The sequence below is a fragment of the Gopherus flavomarginatus genome, chromosome 8 (genome assembly GCF_025201925.1).
Source record: "Gopherus flavomarginatus isolate rGopFla2 chromosome 8, rGopFla2.mat.asm, whole genome shotgun sequence".
NCBI lineage: Eukaryota > Metazoa > Chordata > Testudines > Testudinidae > Gopherus > Gopherus flavomarginatus.
In genome coordinates, this window is record NC_066624.1 from 19,450,979 (window position 1) to 19,465,166 (window position 14,188).

Consider the following 14,188-nt stretch of genomic DNA (forward strand, 5'->3'; position numbering starts at 1 on the left):
CCCCCACCAAGCCTCAAGTACTAGAGCTATACTAGTGGGCCCTGTGAATCATGCAGCTTCTCACGAGATGGTGATTACTGCTAAGGAAAACAAAGGCTCACCATCCAACTTTCCTACATCTCATGTACAGAGATGGGGCTACAATGCAAACTTGATTATCCCAGTTTCACAGGAGACATTTAATACACATGGATAACCAGGAGAATTTTCAATGTAGTGAACAGGCATCAGAGGATGTGACCCACTTTTGGATAGCAGAGTAGCAGCTAACTGAGGTTTGGGTAATTGCGATTATGTTGTAGCTAAAAAGATTCCTGGGCTAAAAATGCACTTGTGCACAGAATACAGGAAGTTGCTTTGCAAATTGGAATTGCATGTACAATGAGATGTGCATGCATGGATCCCCGAGCTGCATGTGCACACTGGATGTTTTGGGTACCCGGTTTGTGTGTGCACTTTAAACATGTAGGCCTCAGTATCTATTGCATCTTACCATGACATTCATGTTATTTGAACCAACACAGGGCAGGACTGAGGCCTAAGTCCATAAACTCTGTCAATTCCACTTTCTACATTATTGTGCATAATTATTAGCACAGCATCATAACAGAATACACCACTCAGCAAGGACAAAGCTACATGGTCTTTGCCCAAGAGATCTTACAATGTAAGTAAAATTATGCAAAATAAAACTGGGGGACACATAATGATAAAAAAGAGACTGACAATTCATTTGCAGAGCAAAGCTAAAGGAGTGGTGTACACATCCCCCTTTAAAACTCAGTTGCTTTGCTACTAGGCACATATGCAGCTTCAAGAAACACCTGTCCAAATCCACATGTGCAATAAGAGCATAACTTCATTTCCTGCTGTACCTCAAGGTATATAAACAAATGCAGGCCTTGATTTGCCCTTGATAACAAAGAATAGGTGGACCCGAAACAAAATCCCAGATCCAAACACTTTTCCACTCTTTGGGGAAGCTTGGATACTGATCTAAACGTTGCAGCGGACCTCACTTCTCTTACGGACCGATTCACAATGCCTAAACACATCCTCATTCAGGTGCAGTTCGGATCTAGGTCAAGATCCAAGTTTTGTGGCTTCGACCATCTCCTGAAAAACCCATGAGAAGAATCAACAAAAATGACAAGTTTCTGGTTCCCTAGAATGCCAGAAAGAATATTGTGGCTTGAAGTAAAAACCTGGAAGTTATCTATTGAATGGTTACCAATGCTAGCATTTAGTTATGCAAACTAGGGCATGGAGAATGAAATCTCATGTTTTGTGCCATTAAGCATGTACTGCCAGGGTCAGAAAGGAGTCTTTCCCTTCTCCCCAAAAACAACATTTCACAATTCACTAGGTGCATTATGGAGGTTTTATAGCTTCCTTAGAAGCATCAAGTGTTTGTCACTATTGGACTTGCTGAATGGATGGTCTGATTCTATGGGTCTATGAGGTATAATGCATGTCGCATAAATGACTCTCAAGAAATGGGAGGCTGGTTTTATTTTTGGACTTCTGTATGGCTGTTATTGATAGACTCATAGTGGACATTGAGAAGTATACAACTATCTAAGATGGAAACTGTGGTATCTTGAGAAGTGTCTCATAAAACTTGTTCCCGTACATACACTTGCATTCTTCAGAACCCATCACCCTCAACCCTCTTGGCATGACTCATACAAAGCCTCTCTGTGGCATCTTTAGGTCTTCTTGGAGAAGCTGCAATATGAGGCAGGCACACACAGAGAACCGATTTTGAACTAACTTTAATACTAACAAGCAGGAAGATCAACATGCAAGAAAACTCTCTAACCTGATACATGCTATTATTCATTCCAATTCATTCCGAACTCCATTTCCCCACTCTAAGAAAATGTAAATTGACACAATGCAGTAATATCCACCATGTCTCACAGTCAGAATGATGTACCTAAGCAATATGCAGTTGATGTGAGCAGAGAACGTTAACGTTTTCATCAAGCCTGCAGGTAGCAAACCATTGCGACAAGAGGGTGACAAGTGAAATTCTGACACACATTACAGTAGGCAGTAGTTACAATTGTGGCACTGAAGGAGTTACATTAATGCACAGAACCAGAGGAACAGAAAGCCAGAGAGGTCAGAGGTAGGAGAACTTCTTGTGGGAAATCCACTGCTGTGCAGTAAGGTGGCTGAAAAATCTCTCAAATTTATCTGAGTCTTAATTACTGTGCTGTCTGCTGCTGGCAAAGCAAGAAAATGCCATCTAAAATGCTCCTAGATTTGTAGTCAGAATTTCCTGGTAGTGTTATTTATTTTTAACCACCCATACCAGCTGTCCTTGTTTACTACACATAGGCCCTATATTTTTAAGGAGAATATTTGCCATTTTATCACCTTGTCTCTCCAATAACAATGTACTAATCCAACATATTCCAATCCGGAGTTTAAAAGTATGCTCCTTTTTTTTCTGCTCAATGTCCTAATTTGTATTGCTCAAGCATTGGCAGGCACGTTTTTACTAGGTCAGCCAATCTGCTGTCAGTGATACACGTGCATTTGGCTGTGATTTTCAAGTGTAACAAACACTTGAGATGAGACAGCCAGTCACTGGAAACCTCATTTTGTGGGAAGTGTTTCTTAAATCTCCTACAACTTGATTATCTCTGTGGGGGAATAATCATCTTTCATTTTAGCCTTCAAGATTCCAGAGCACTGTCCCAAATGTATACTGTGTATAGGCATTAGCCACCTTTCAAAAGAGTGGAACACAACAGCTGCCTCGCAGAGCACCACAGCACTACACAAAAGGAGGTGAGGGAAAACATCCTATCCAGTGAACAATGCAGGAGTGATTCACAAAGACTGGCTGCAAGACGCAGTTGAATTTGGCCTGGGTGCTGGGAAGAACACTCCAATTCTTGCTAAAATTGCATAGTTTATTAAATGACTATAAATGTTCAACATCCTATTTTATAAAACAGCCAGTAAACCCATGCTGGAGTGTTGGCTCCGTGCCACTGGCTGAATCACCAACACTACTTCTTACAGATTCCCTAGATTTTTCTTGGAGGCTTCTCATCCAAATACTAACCAGCACAGAACCAGCTTAGCTCACAAGATCACAGACTCAGGATTTTCTGAGTGCAGACAAGTGATGGCTTCAGCTATTACATCTATCTTTGGCTCACGTTGCTTTTGCTGTCTGCGCAAGGTTAAGATGACTGTTGATATAGCTCCCGTGATGAACTCCCACGGGGTATCACAAAACACCTAGAATCTGAATCCATCTGGGCCATGATTTCACAAACCATGCTGAATGTTTACCCTTGCAAAATGCATGTGCATCTTTGGTCCCATAAAAAAAACTGCATTCCTGTGTATTAATTGGACCTAGCATTACCTATAGATTTATATTACACCTTTCACAAGCATCAAGGTGCTTTGCAGAATTACCATCTATACATGCAGAAGGACTCCTTCACTTCAGACGCAACCAGATGGTGACAATATGAGAAATAATTTATCACATAAACTGACCTCATTACCCACCCTGTTACTTTATGCCACTCATGAATGATGGAGCTACCTGGCCACCCCAGTCTCATGAAGATAAATTTCATTGTCCTTCTACTTGTCATCAAGGCATATTCCTTCTGCATTCCTAGCTTGATGCTATTTCTGTCACTTCTGGACAGGAATTTAGATGAGGGAGCCAATCGTGCGAGACGTACAGTAGTGTTCTGTGCTGCTATATAGAACATTCTGATCCTCAGAAGTTGATGAGGCCCAGAAATGTATTGAAACATAATGAGGTGTTTGGATTTTGTCTGCCTTCTTGTTTGGGAAGTGTAGTGGCTCCCATGATCAGATATTGACAATGGTTTGGCAAACTGGAAACGCACGCGGGCTGTGCAGTGAAAAATCATCTAAATTGCCACAGGGTGCTCCCCAGGGAACAGACAGTTATTGAAGTCTGAAATAGCTTGGTCCAAAAATCATAAAACTCTTGCAGCTCAGTAGATTGTGAGTCCCCTTAAGCTGTGCAGAGGTTATGCCATGTGCTTGCCTTACTGTGTCTTCTGCAATTATCATATGGCTTCATATTGTGCTTTTTCTAACAACCAAGAACAAAATCCTGTTGCTGGGAGAACTGACTGAAAGCAAGAAAGACCTAAGTTCTCTCTCTTCTAGCATCACCGCAAATGCAGATGCAGAGATGAAGCACGCAGGGAAAGATTTATCATGGTGATATTATTTGGTCTTTTGCTCCTCAGGTCTGCGAATGCTGCTGAGGCAGCAGCACACTCACGTGTGGGAGGCGGGGAGGGGAAGGAAGAGCTGATGGTGTTGCTGAGGGGCTCATTAGCAAGTGGTGTGGATGAGCTCTGATTGGAATACTGTCCCTTCCATCTCTGGGACACGGTCATGCTAAGACATACTCCCTCACCCGGTCGTTTTGCCAGTGTTCACTCTTCTGTGGGAACTTGACTGTGGCAGAAGGCTTTTCACTGGGGTATGTATAAAATGGACTGCACAACTCTCTGTGTCTCCTGATCCTAGTGAAGTGGGTTGCTGTTATCTAATATGCTTTATATCCCCAGTGAAGATAGCATTAAGATAAGAAAAGCTGCTCAATTCAGCAGCCAACCCAAAAAGAGGGAGCTTTGTTCACTTTCTGTGAAGGCAGGTTAAGAAAATGAACCACAATAATAAAACTCAACCAATATTAATTAATAGCAATTAGGAAGCATATTGATTCCTATATAACCCTTAGAAGAGGCGGGGGACATTTTCTAGCCATGAGAAATGCTGTAAGCCACCAGTGCAGAAATGCCAGCTTTAAGCATTGAGCTCTTAGCAGGTTCATTTTGTGCTGCATCAGGACAGCCAGTAGCTGATTATCTCTTGCCTCCCAGGCAAATGTCACTGCGCTGTGTGGGAATTTCTGTATTACATATTAGGTGACAAGGAAATCATCTACCATCCCCATCCGGTCACTGTCACAAGCTATAGTAGGAAGCGACCATTCCACTCAGCGACAACTTGACAAATTCGTCAGTGTGAATAGCTTATCTGAGCCCTTTGTCTGCTGATCTTTCCCAGACAGACATAGATTTTGATGCAAGAGTTCACTGTTCATGATTGTTTCATAAACCATTTACATCAACAGTTTTCAGTGTATGGGTTGTTCAGACTGTGCACCTCACCTAATTGTTATTCCTTATTGATGGTGTATGCCTGGCTCTCTAAATCACGAGGTGGTGTTTCTGGTTTTTGATAGGATGGGCCTTTAGACAGGAGAATAATCAATACGAAATAACAACAGTGAATAGTAAACACCATGGTTCTCATGACAATCTTTGGTTGGGCTTTGTGTCATCCACAAGCCTAGCTGAAGCCAGGTAAGGAAGAGGATTGGAAAAGCATGTCAATGAGACTGTCTGGGTTCCCCACATATCCCCCCAGAATCTGAAGGGTCAGCGCAGTTCAGAGAGGTAGTACAGAAAGCACCGACACACGCTGAAAATATTTATGCCTTTGTAGTGATCTATTTTCCAACTGGCTGGCTAGATTAAGGGCCCAAGTCTTTCCATAGGCTTTAATGTGAATTAGATCCCTACAGCAATGCAGTTCTGCCCTGGTGGCTAAAGGCTGTTTTCAACTTAGCTTGCTAGTTGGGATTGGCATGAAGCTGCCATTGAGTTTGGAATAGGAAGATGCAATCAGACAAACAAGGTCCAGACCCTCCTCTGTATACAGGCAGGGATTCAAGCATAGCAATTGCTCCCTCTCCTTGCCCTGTTTTGTTGGAGCACTGCTCCCATACACCTTCCCTCCTCTGGCTGGTGAGGTGAGAACTCACCAGCCAGGGGAGTCTGACATGGGAGCAGCAGAAGCTGAGGTGAATTTCCTTTTTTGACTCTTCATCCTCATCCAGAGTAAATAAAGGCATTTATAGAAAGGAGTGTGGGAAGCCCAGCCAGGGATGTGTCAGATCTCTGTGTCACTGGCCAGCTTCGGGGCAAACATTTCTTTCATTTCAGATACTTTTTGACTTCTGTTCCCGTTCCCAGATGATCCAACACTGCATCACCCCATAATGTCAAGATCCACGATGACAGCAGCCAAAATTGTCACACACCCCCTCCCCCCAAATCTAACGTACTTCAAACACTGTGTACACAAAGTTTAGGCTCCCTTCAGGCTTATTTACTTAAGGGCCTTAATAAAATATAGAATGATGCCTTCCCAAGATCACAGACTGAGGCGTTCTTGATCCTCTCAACCTGCTGTGCCTAACCCCTCCTGCTCAAATACCAAATGTCATTCAGAGTCCAGTTTTCATAACATTGACAATGTGTCCCCAATTCTGCCTTTGGGGGTTCAAATTGGCCCTTCGGTGCTTAAAATGAGGGTATGGTTTTAAAGACCAATTTGAACACTCAAATATGGAATTGGTCAAGTTTGAAAGTGGACCCTCAATGCCAGACATAACTGAGCTCAGGTCCTGCATTCTGCATGGGCGTTATCCTAGACTCAGTGACTTCACAGTTGCAGGATCAGGCAATTACACGATTAGGTTGCAGTTCTGTTGAGAATTAACTGATTTCAGTTGGTACATTTTGGAATCAAAAGTTGCACAAGTGGCTCATTGCACATATAAGGAAAGAGGGTTTGGATAATAAATGATAGGACTGAGGAGAAAAGACACCAGAAAACATTGAAAAATGAAACAAAAAGTGGAAAAGAACCCAACCCCTTTCAAATAAAACCACTCAGTTGCATTGGGTTTCCTGTGTGCTCTAAGGTAAGTAAGTAAGCTGTGAATGGCAAGGTGATTAATACTCCTTAGGGCAGAGTTTAAGAAAAAGTAGGACAGTTAACAGCTGATAACCTCTGCATTCAAGGAGCATTAGAGTCTAGCAAAGCATCATCCATGAGCACCGTCTAGTGACTGGAAACTCCAACACACCAGCTGTGGAGGAGTTGAGGAAATAGCTCCAACCATCCTGGAAGAAACCATGGGACACAAATGCTGCATGTAAGGCAGATAGAGCTTGCAGAGAAAATCGGAACGGAAGATGGAGGGACAACTTACAGCGATCAGCTGGTAGGAGTTGTTCATCATGGCTATGAGCATGTTCAGCAGAACGACTAGGGAGATGACATTGTATGTTCCGAACATGGTGGCTCCGACAAACTCCGTGAACTCATGCCTAGCCTTCACGTTGGTGACGTAGAGATTCAACAGACCAAACACAGACCAGAAGAGCGACTGGAGGGTCTCAAAAAGTCTGCAAAAGACAAACTGCACTTTACTACTTAGGTCTGGAGGGACAAGAAAAACAACTGGGTCTCTCTGAGCCGTGTCTGTGATGAGAGTGAGTACAATGGTGCATGGCAGCATAGGGCTTTCTTCACCATAGCCAAGGTGAGGGTGGGGATTGTGCTGCACTGTACCACAGGGCACTATGAGTCATCACCATGAGGAATATGGGTACTGGGGTGCACTGCACCATAGGGCTCTGTGAATCACAGCCATGGGGAGGGCAGGTACTGGGGTGCACTGCACCATAGGGCTCTATACACCCTGGCCATGGGGAGGACAGGTACTGGGGTGCACTGCACCATAGGGCTCTATGCACCCTGGCCATGGGGAGGGCAGGTACTGGGGTGCACTGCACCATAAGGCTCTATGTACCCTGGCCATGGGGAGGGCGGGTACTGGGGTGCACTGCACCATAGGGCTCTATGCACCCTGGCCATGGGGAGGGCGGGTACTGGGGTGTACTGCACCATAGGGCTCTATGCACTCTGGCCAGGGGGCGGGCAGGTACTGGGGTGCACTGCACCGTAGGGCTCTATGCACCCTGGCCATGGAGAGGGCAGGTACTGGGGTGCACTGCACCATAGGGCTCTATACACCCTGGCCATGGGGAGGACAGGTACTGGGGTGCACTGCACCATAAGGCTCTATGCACCCTGGCCATGGAGAGGGCAGGCTGTGGTGCACTGCACCATAGGGGTCTATGCACCTGGCCATGGGGAGGGCAGGTACTGGGGTGCACTGCACCGTAGGGCTCTATGCACCTGGCCATGGGGAGGGCAGGTACTGGGGTGCACTGCACCGTAGGGCTCTATACACCCTGGCCATGGGTAGGGCAGGTACTGGGGTGCACTGCACCGTAGGGCTCTATGCACCTGGCCATGGGGAGGGCAGGTACTGGGGTGCACTGCACCATAGGGCTCTATGCACCCTGGCCATGGGGAGGGCGGGTACTGGGGTGCACTGCACCATAGGGCTCTATGCACCCTGGCCATGGGGAGGGCGGGTACTGGGGTGCACTGCACCATAGGGCTCTATGCACCCTGGCCATAGGGAGGGCGGGTACTGGGGTGCACTGCACCATAGGGCTCTATGCACCCTGGCCATGGGGAGGGCAGGTACTGGGGTGCACTGCACCGTAGGGCTCTATGCACCCTGGCCAGGGGTAGAGCAGGTACTGGGGAGCACTGCACCATAGGGCTCTATGCACGCTGGCCATGGGAGGATGTCAAGGTGCACTGCACCACTGGAGCCATTCAGCCTTCAGTGCACATGGGCAGGCTGCATCCCTGCATTCACACTGCAATGAGTGTGCTGAAGAGCAGAGCCTATTCCTTCCTTTCTGGAGGGTCAGTATGTGCTTCCCTCTTGCAGGCTACAGTCCATCAGCCAGTGCAGGAGGGAGCTGCACCCTGGCCCACAGTGTTCTCGGCCCTGTTTGGCATTTCAATGGCACTATGACTCCCCTGTCCTTGTGCTCAGGGGGGTGCAATGACTAAGGCCATAACTCCCCTTGACAGGTACACAAGGAGATTCCCCTACACACACACAGCGACAGACATGATTGGGCCCCTCTTGTTAAAAATTTGCATGCCACAATATAAATAATCTCTCCCATTCCCACAGTGTCTCCATCTTGAATAGCTCTACATGCTCAGGCAATGTTTCAGTCACCCCTGCAGTGCAGCATGGGAACATTATGACAACACGCAGCCCTATTGCATCACTGGAGAGGACGGGAATATCACATCCATCTGAATCTCCAAGGGTGATATTGGCAGAGAGCATGAAATTACCTCAACTGGATATTAACCAGGACAATGGGGCTCAGACCCCTACTCTGTATCCTCGCATCACAGGTGGTCAGGGATCCCTGTATTATGGCTCATCTGAATGGCAGAACCTACCACACTACAGTGCCCCCTGCATTATGCAGGAGCACTGGATCAGCGCTGACTCAGAAGAAAGTGTGTCACCTAATTAATGCAGCATGATCGAGTTCTCCTTTGAAGTTTCCTGACCCCACTTAACTTTAGAGCTGTTGAGATCATCCTGGGTTGCTATGGCTTCCGCCATAGACAACTGACCTTTTGCAGTCATGTCAAGTACATTATCAGGATTCTGAATAATCGCTCCTTTGGGTATTAGTGTTTCAAGTTTGGGGGAGCTGACATTTCTATCTACATTTAAGATGTTTTGGTTTTGTCCTGGGGTCAGGAGACGATTTTTTTAAAAAGAATTTTACTGTAAAAACCAATAAAGTATTACTTAAAAGAATATAATCTATTTTGGATGTGCCTGAAATATTAGGAATCTGTTGTGTTGGTTGTTCGTGCACCTGTTAAATTCTTTTGGCATTCACACCTTTGCTATCCATAGAGGAATTGACGTTCTTTACAATTTTAACTCTTGTATAAAACTATCTGAGTTCTATAGATCATGGGCCAAATTGTGAAGTCCTTATTAAAGCAAAACTCCCCTTGATTTGAACAACCTGACTTCTCAGAGAGGCATATTAGTCAAATAAGGACGGGGTAAAAATTGAATAAGGATCTAGGGATTTGGCCCCATTACTTAAATCTGTGAAACTGTACATGAATCACGTAAAGAAAAAAGCAGATATGACGCCATAAGTCACATGACACAATCAGTACACCCACTTTTAAAGGGACAACGCCTGTCTCCCAGCTAAACAGCTGAACTCATTTGCTTATTATTAACAATAACAATACCTAGCCCTTATATAGAGCTTTTCATCAGCAGTTCTCAAAGAACTTTACAAAGTAAGCCAGTATCATTATCCCCATTTTACAGATGAGGAAACTAAACTGAAGTTTTAGCAAATCGTTTGTAAAACAATAGAAAAATATGTATTATTTTTAAAGATCTAATATAAGGAATAAGCTATCAAATCATCCTAATGAGCCAGAATACTAAATAAATGATAAGTCAACCAGCCTACTGCTCAGCCCAAATAACATTAAACACATTTAGCCAAAGGAAAAACACAAGAGCTATCCGGCAAACCACCCAGCGACAACAGAGAATAACTCTCTGGTTGCATACAGAATGGGGAAAGGGGACAAGCAGAAGGAAAACCTAAGTGAGGGGAGGGAGGGAGCAGTCAAGAATGAGCTATCTGACATAAAGATGCCTTATAGCCTGCACTAACGGGATTAACCAAGGCCTCTGGGAGACATTGTGGCAGGTAGTTTCATCACGGAGGAAAAAAAACTTACTTGGTTTGCTGCTTGACTGTACCTTGCAGAATTACATCCTCCCCATCCAGCCATAAATCTCAGGTAGGAACATAAGATGGAAGGTATTTGTTCAAGGATTTAGGACTGAGGGGTGAAATTCTGTCCTCAGCCACACTAATATTAATCTGGAATAACTCCTTGAGGGTGAATAGCATGCAACTTTGGACTTACACCTTTGTAACTAAGAGAAGAACTTGATCCTAGGTTAAGCAGGAACATTATATTTACATTCACACATGACCCTGAATGGTATCCTAACATTAGCAGCCAGAGCAGCTTATCAGGAGCAGATATAACAGGCACCCTTATTCCTGAGGGCCAAATTGTACGACCTTTACACTCATACAATAGCATCTTACTCCACACAGAGTGCCCTTGATTTCAGCAGGGCTCCTAGTGGATTAAGAAACTATTTTGTATTAGCAAGGGATTCATACCCTAACCCAGAAACAGCAAAGCCAGTGTTATGTGCTGCAATTTTGTATAAAAATAATATTTTGTTATTCTTTCCTCTCTCTTTATGTAGTACAATCACATACTGCCCGGCCACAATGTCTAACAGGGGACCCGAACCAAAAGGCCAAGTCCATTACTAGGCATTTTTGATGAGGCTGACAATATTTTAGAGGAGTATTCTTTTAAAATAAAAATCATTTCTGAAATTTGAACTCTGAGCATTTACCAGGAGAAACAGCAAAGCTCAATGGTCCTCTAAAAGCAGGGGCTGCTCTAGACATTTTCGCTGCCCCAAGCATGGTGACACGCCGCGGGGGGCACTCTGCTGGTCGCCGGTCCCGCAGCTCTGGTGGACCTCCCCCGCAGGCATGCCTGCGGGAGGTCCACCGGAGCCATGGGACCAGTGGACCCTCCGCAGGCATGCCGCCGAAGGCACCCTGCCTGCTGCCCTCCCGGCGACCGGCAGAGCGCCCCCTACGGAATGCCGCCCCCAACCACACGCTTGGCATGCTGGGGTCTGGAGCCACCCCTGTCTAAAAGCATCTGAGGAAAAGACAGTTCCTGCTTCACCCTCTGGTGCACTGTTAACCTCCAGCAAGGCTGCAGTTTCTAGTGTGTCTTGGAGAAAATGGCAACCCAGTTAACGGCATCCCTCTCAAGACAAAATGACACTGCAGAAAACAAGGAGCCACTGACTCCCTCCCACCCTCTCTTGGTTGACTGAGCCTCTGTAATAAATATATTCCTCAGACTGCCTGTCTAAGCAATAGACACACTCCACTTTCTCAAGCACAGTGAGGCCAAAGCACACAAATTTGAATTATTAATGGCTTCACCTCGTCGCTGTCACAAAGGAATATTACTTTGCCTTGAGCTGTGTTTGTGGGGCAGAAAATTTCTTCACAACAGTATTAGACCCATCCTTGGGGAGTAATCAGAAATAATATGACGATAAATAGGTGCCATATTTCAAACTAGTAGTACAAACACGAACAGTGCTCCTGTTTCTCCTTCTCTGAGATTATAAAATTTGATCCTATTATGTGACTGCCTCAGAACACTTTTAGAAATCGAGGGGACTCATTGGAAGCATTTTGCATTTCTCCTACCACTAAGGCAGGATAAATTAAAGCCAACTTGAGGTAACATTAGCCTTGATTTGAATTCACGTCAATGCTGCTCATTCTAAAAGTCCCATAGATATAATTTCCTATTTTGCAGGTTGCCCATTCTTAGCAAGTCGCACATGCTGTGAGTCTGTTTGAAGAGCGAAATGTCAGCTTGCCCTGGGGGTGTTAATAATGACAATTTAAACTTTTAAGAACACGGTGAATAAACTTCTTAAGCCCAGCTCAGACAAAAGGGCAATGGCAATGTATTCTGCCCCCTGCCAAGGGAGCTGGGTCCTAATGTTTCCCACCCACAGCTACTTTGTTTTAAACAAACCTCTGTCCCCAGATGCCGAGCCCCCTCAAATTTCTCTTTGTGAGGCAGTCTCGTTGGCATGAGGTTTAAATGCATAGCAGTACCGGAGAATGAGTGGTCTCCATTTAAAGAGTGCTGTCAAACTGATTTGTGCACTTTCTGTCAAGTGGTTGTATATCATTTTTTAATTCCCCATTGTGAGTTACACCCTCTTAGAAACTTGAAAATCACTCCCCCTGCCCTGTGACCAAATGTGCTTTTTTCTTTAGTCAAACAGCTGTTATTTCCTTCATTGATCGGATGGCACTGAACGCAGCAAAGTAACTGGCTTGCAATAAAGATGGGCCCAAACAGAAATCCCAGATACAAATACTCCCTCCCTCCTGTACCCTTCAACTCTAGGGTTGTTCGGATCTGGTTCTGACCTCAGAGCTTCAGGCCTTTCACTTGTTAGAAGCTTCATTTTATAGAGCACTGTGTCCTGCCAAAACATTTCTCTCTTTGGATCAGCTTTAGATCAGCTCCAGGAATAATGTTTGTTAGTTAATTTACTGCTGTAAAGGGAGCACAAAACATTTTTGCAGGGGCATTAAAATTTTTTACCACAGGATAAAATGAAGGGCTTTAATTCTTTTTTCACTAACACCATGTGACTCTCTTCACTTCACTCCAGATTTAAATTGGGCTAAATGTTAACCAAGCCCTCCATGTTTCTAATTTGCAATGACTGAAGAGCTCTTCTACGGGTATGGCTACATCTGGAATTTCAAAGCGCTCAGGGGGGTGTTTTTTCACACCCCAGTTGCAGCGCTGTAAAGTGTGAGTGTAGCCAAGGCCTAAGTAAAGGAGAACGACAACATGTCTGTGCTTCTTTCAGATCTGCCACCTTTGGTACCTTTGATCACAAGGAGCTATTGACATGTGGCCTCTGGCAGGAGGGGATGTAATTTCACATAAGCGATTCTGCTCTTTTTAAGAGGAAAGCATTAGCAGAATAGCTGGAGCAGTTGCTCTTCAGCCCCGAGGCCTGGCACACTTGGGGTCTGTCAGTGCCTGGATCTGATAACATCGTGGACATGTTGCAAAGCCCATTTTTAAATCCTAAGCATTTGGGCGAAAGATGAATGGAGAATTTGGGAGCATAATGGAGTGTTTTATTTGATCCAGTATCAAGTGGTGAATAATAATCTCTTCTGCTCATTTGTGTTTTATTTATTTATTTTCTATTGTATTTTTTAAGCACTGTAAAAGCACCAAGAGCAGTTGGAGTGGTGCTGATTATTATCAATATTATGGCTATTATTCATTAAAACAAATGCACAAGAAAGACAATTCCAGTTATTCTTCAGTTTGCACTTGTTTTTTCAGCCGTGATCTGTGCCAGTTACCATCCCAGCAATTTATATAGCAGTTCCTCAGTAAAGAACTAGCATTTCCTCCAAGTCTTTCTGATCTCATCTACATCAGTGTCAGTAAAATCACTGAAGTCAATAGCGTTACACTGGTGTACAACCAGCACAGGTGAGATGAGAATTTTGCCCTAGCTGTATCACCAGGGCTATAACCTATGCTATGTTCCCAGGCTTCAAGTCAGTTCCATTCTTTGAATTTGATTGCACAGGGCACTTGTTATGGCCCTAATGTATATTGTTTTATATTGCTGTTATTTATCATCATTTTAGTTTATTTTATGCAAAGGTTTGTTTCTTCACTTTTATTTTATACTTTC

General features: G+C 44.6%; 1 protein-coding gene across 3 annotated transcripts in view; it reads right to left on the bottom strand.

Moving 5' to 3' along the window:
* TRPC5 (transient receptor potential cation channel subfamily C member 5) overlaps positions 1–14,188 on the bottom strand; it is a 143,149-nt gene that overhangs the window by 15,906 nt on the left and 113,055 nt on the right. For all 3 annotated transcript variants that reach the window (XM_050966215.1, XM_050966214.1, XM_050966213.1), the window contains exon 7: positions 7,091–7,286. In XM_050966215.1, coding sequence (XP_050822172.1) covers positions 7,091–7,286 — 196 coding nt within the window. The remainder of the gene's footprint in view (positions 1–7,090; positions 7,287–14,188) is intronic.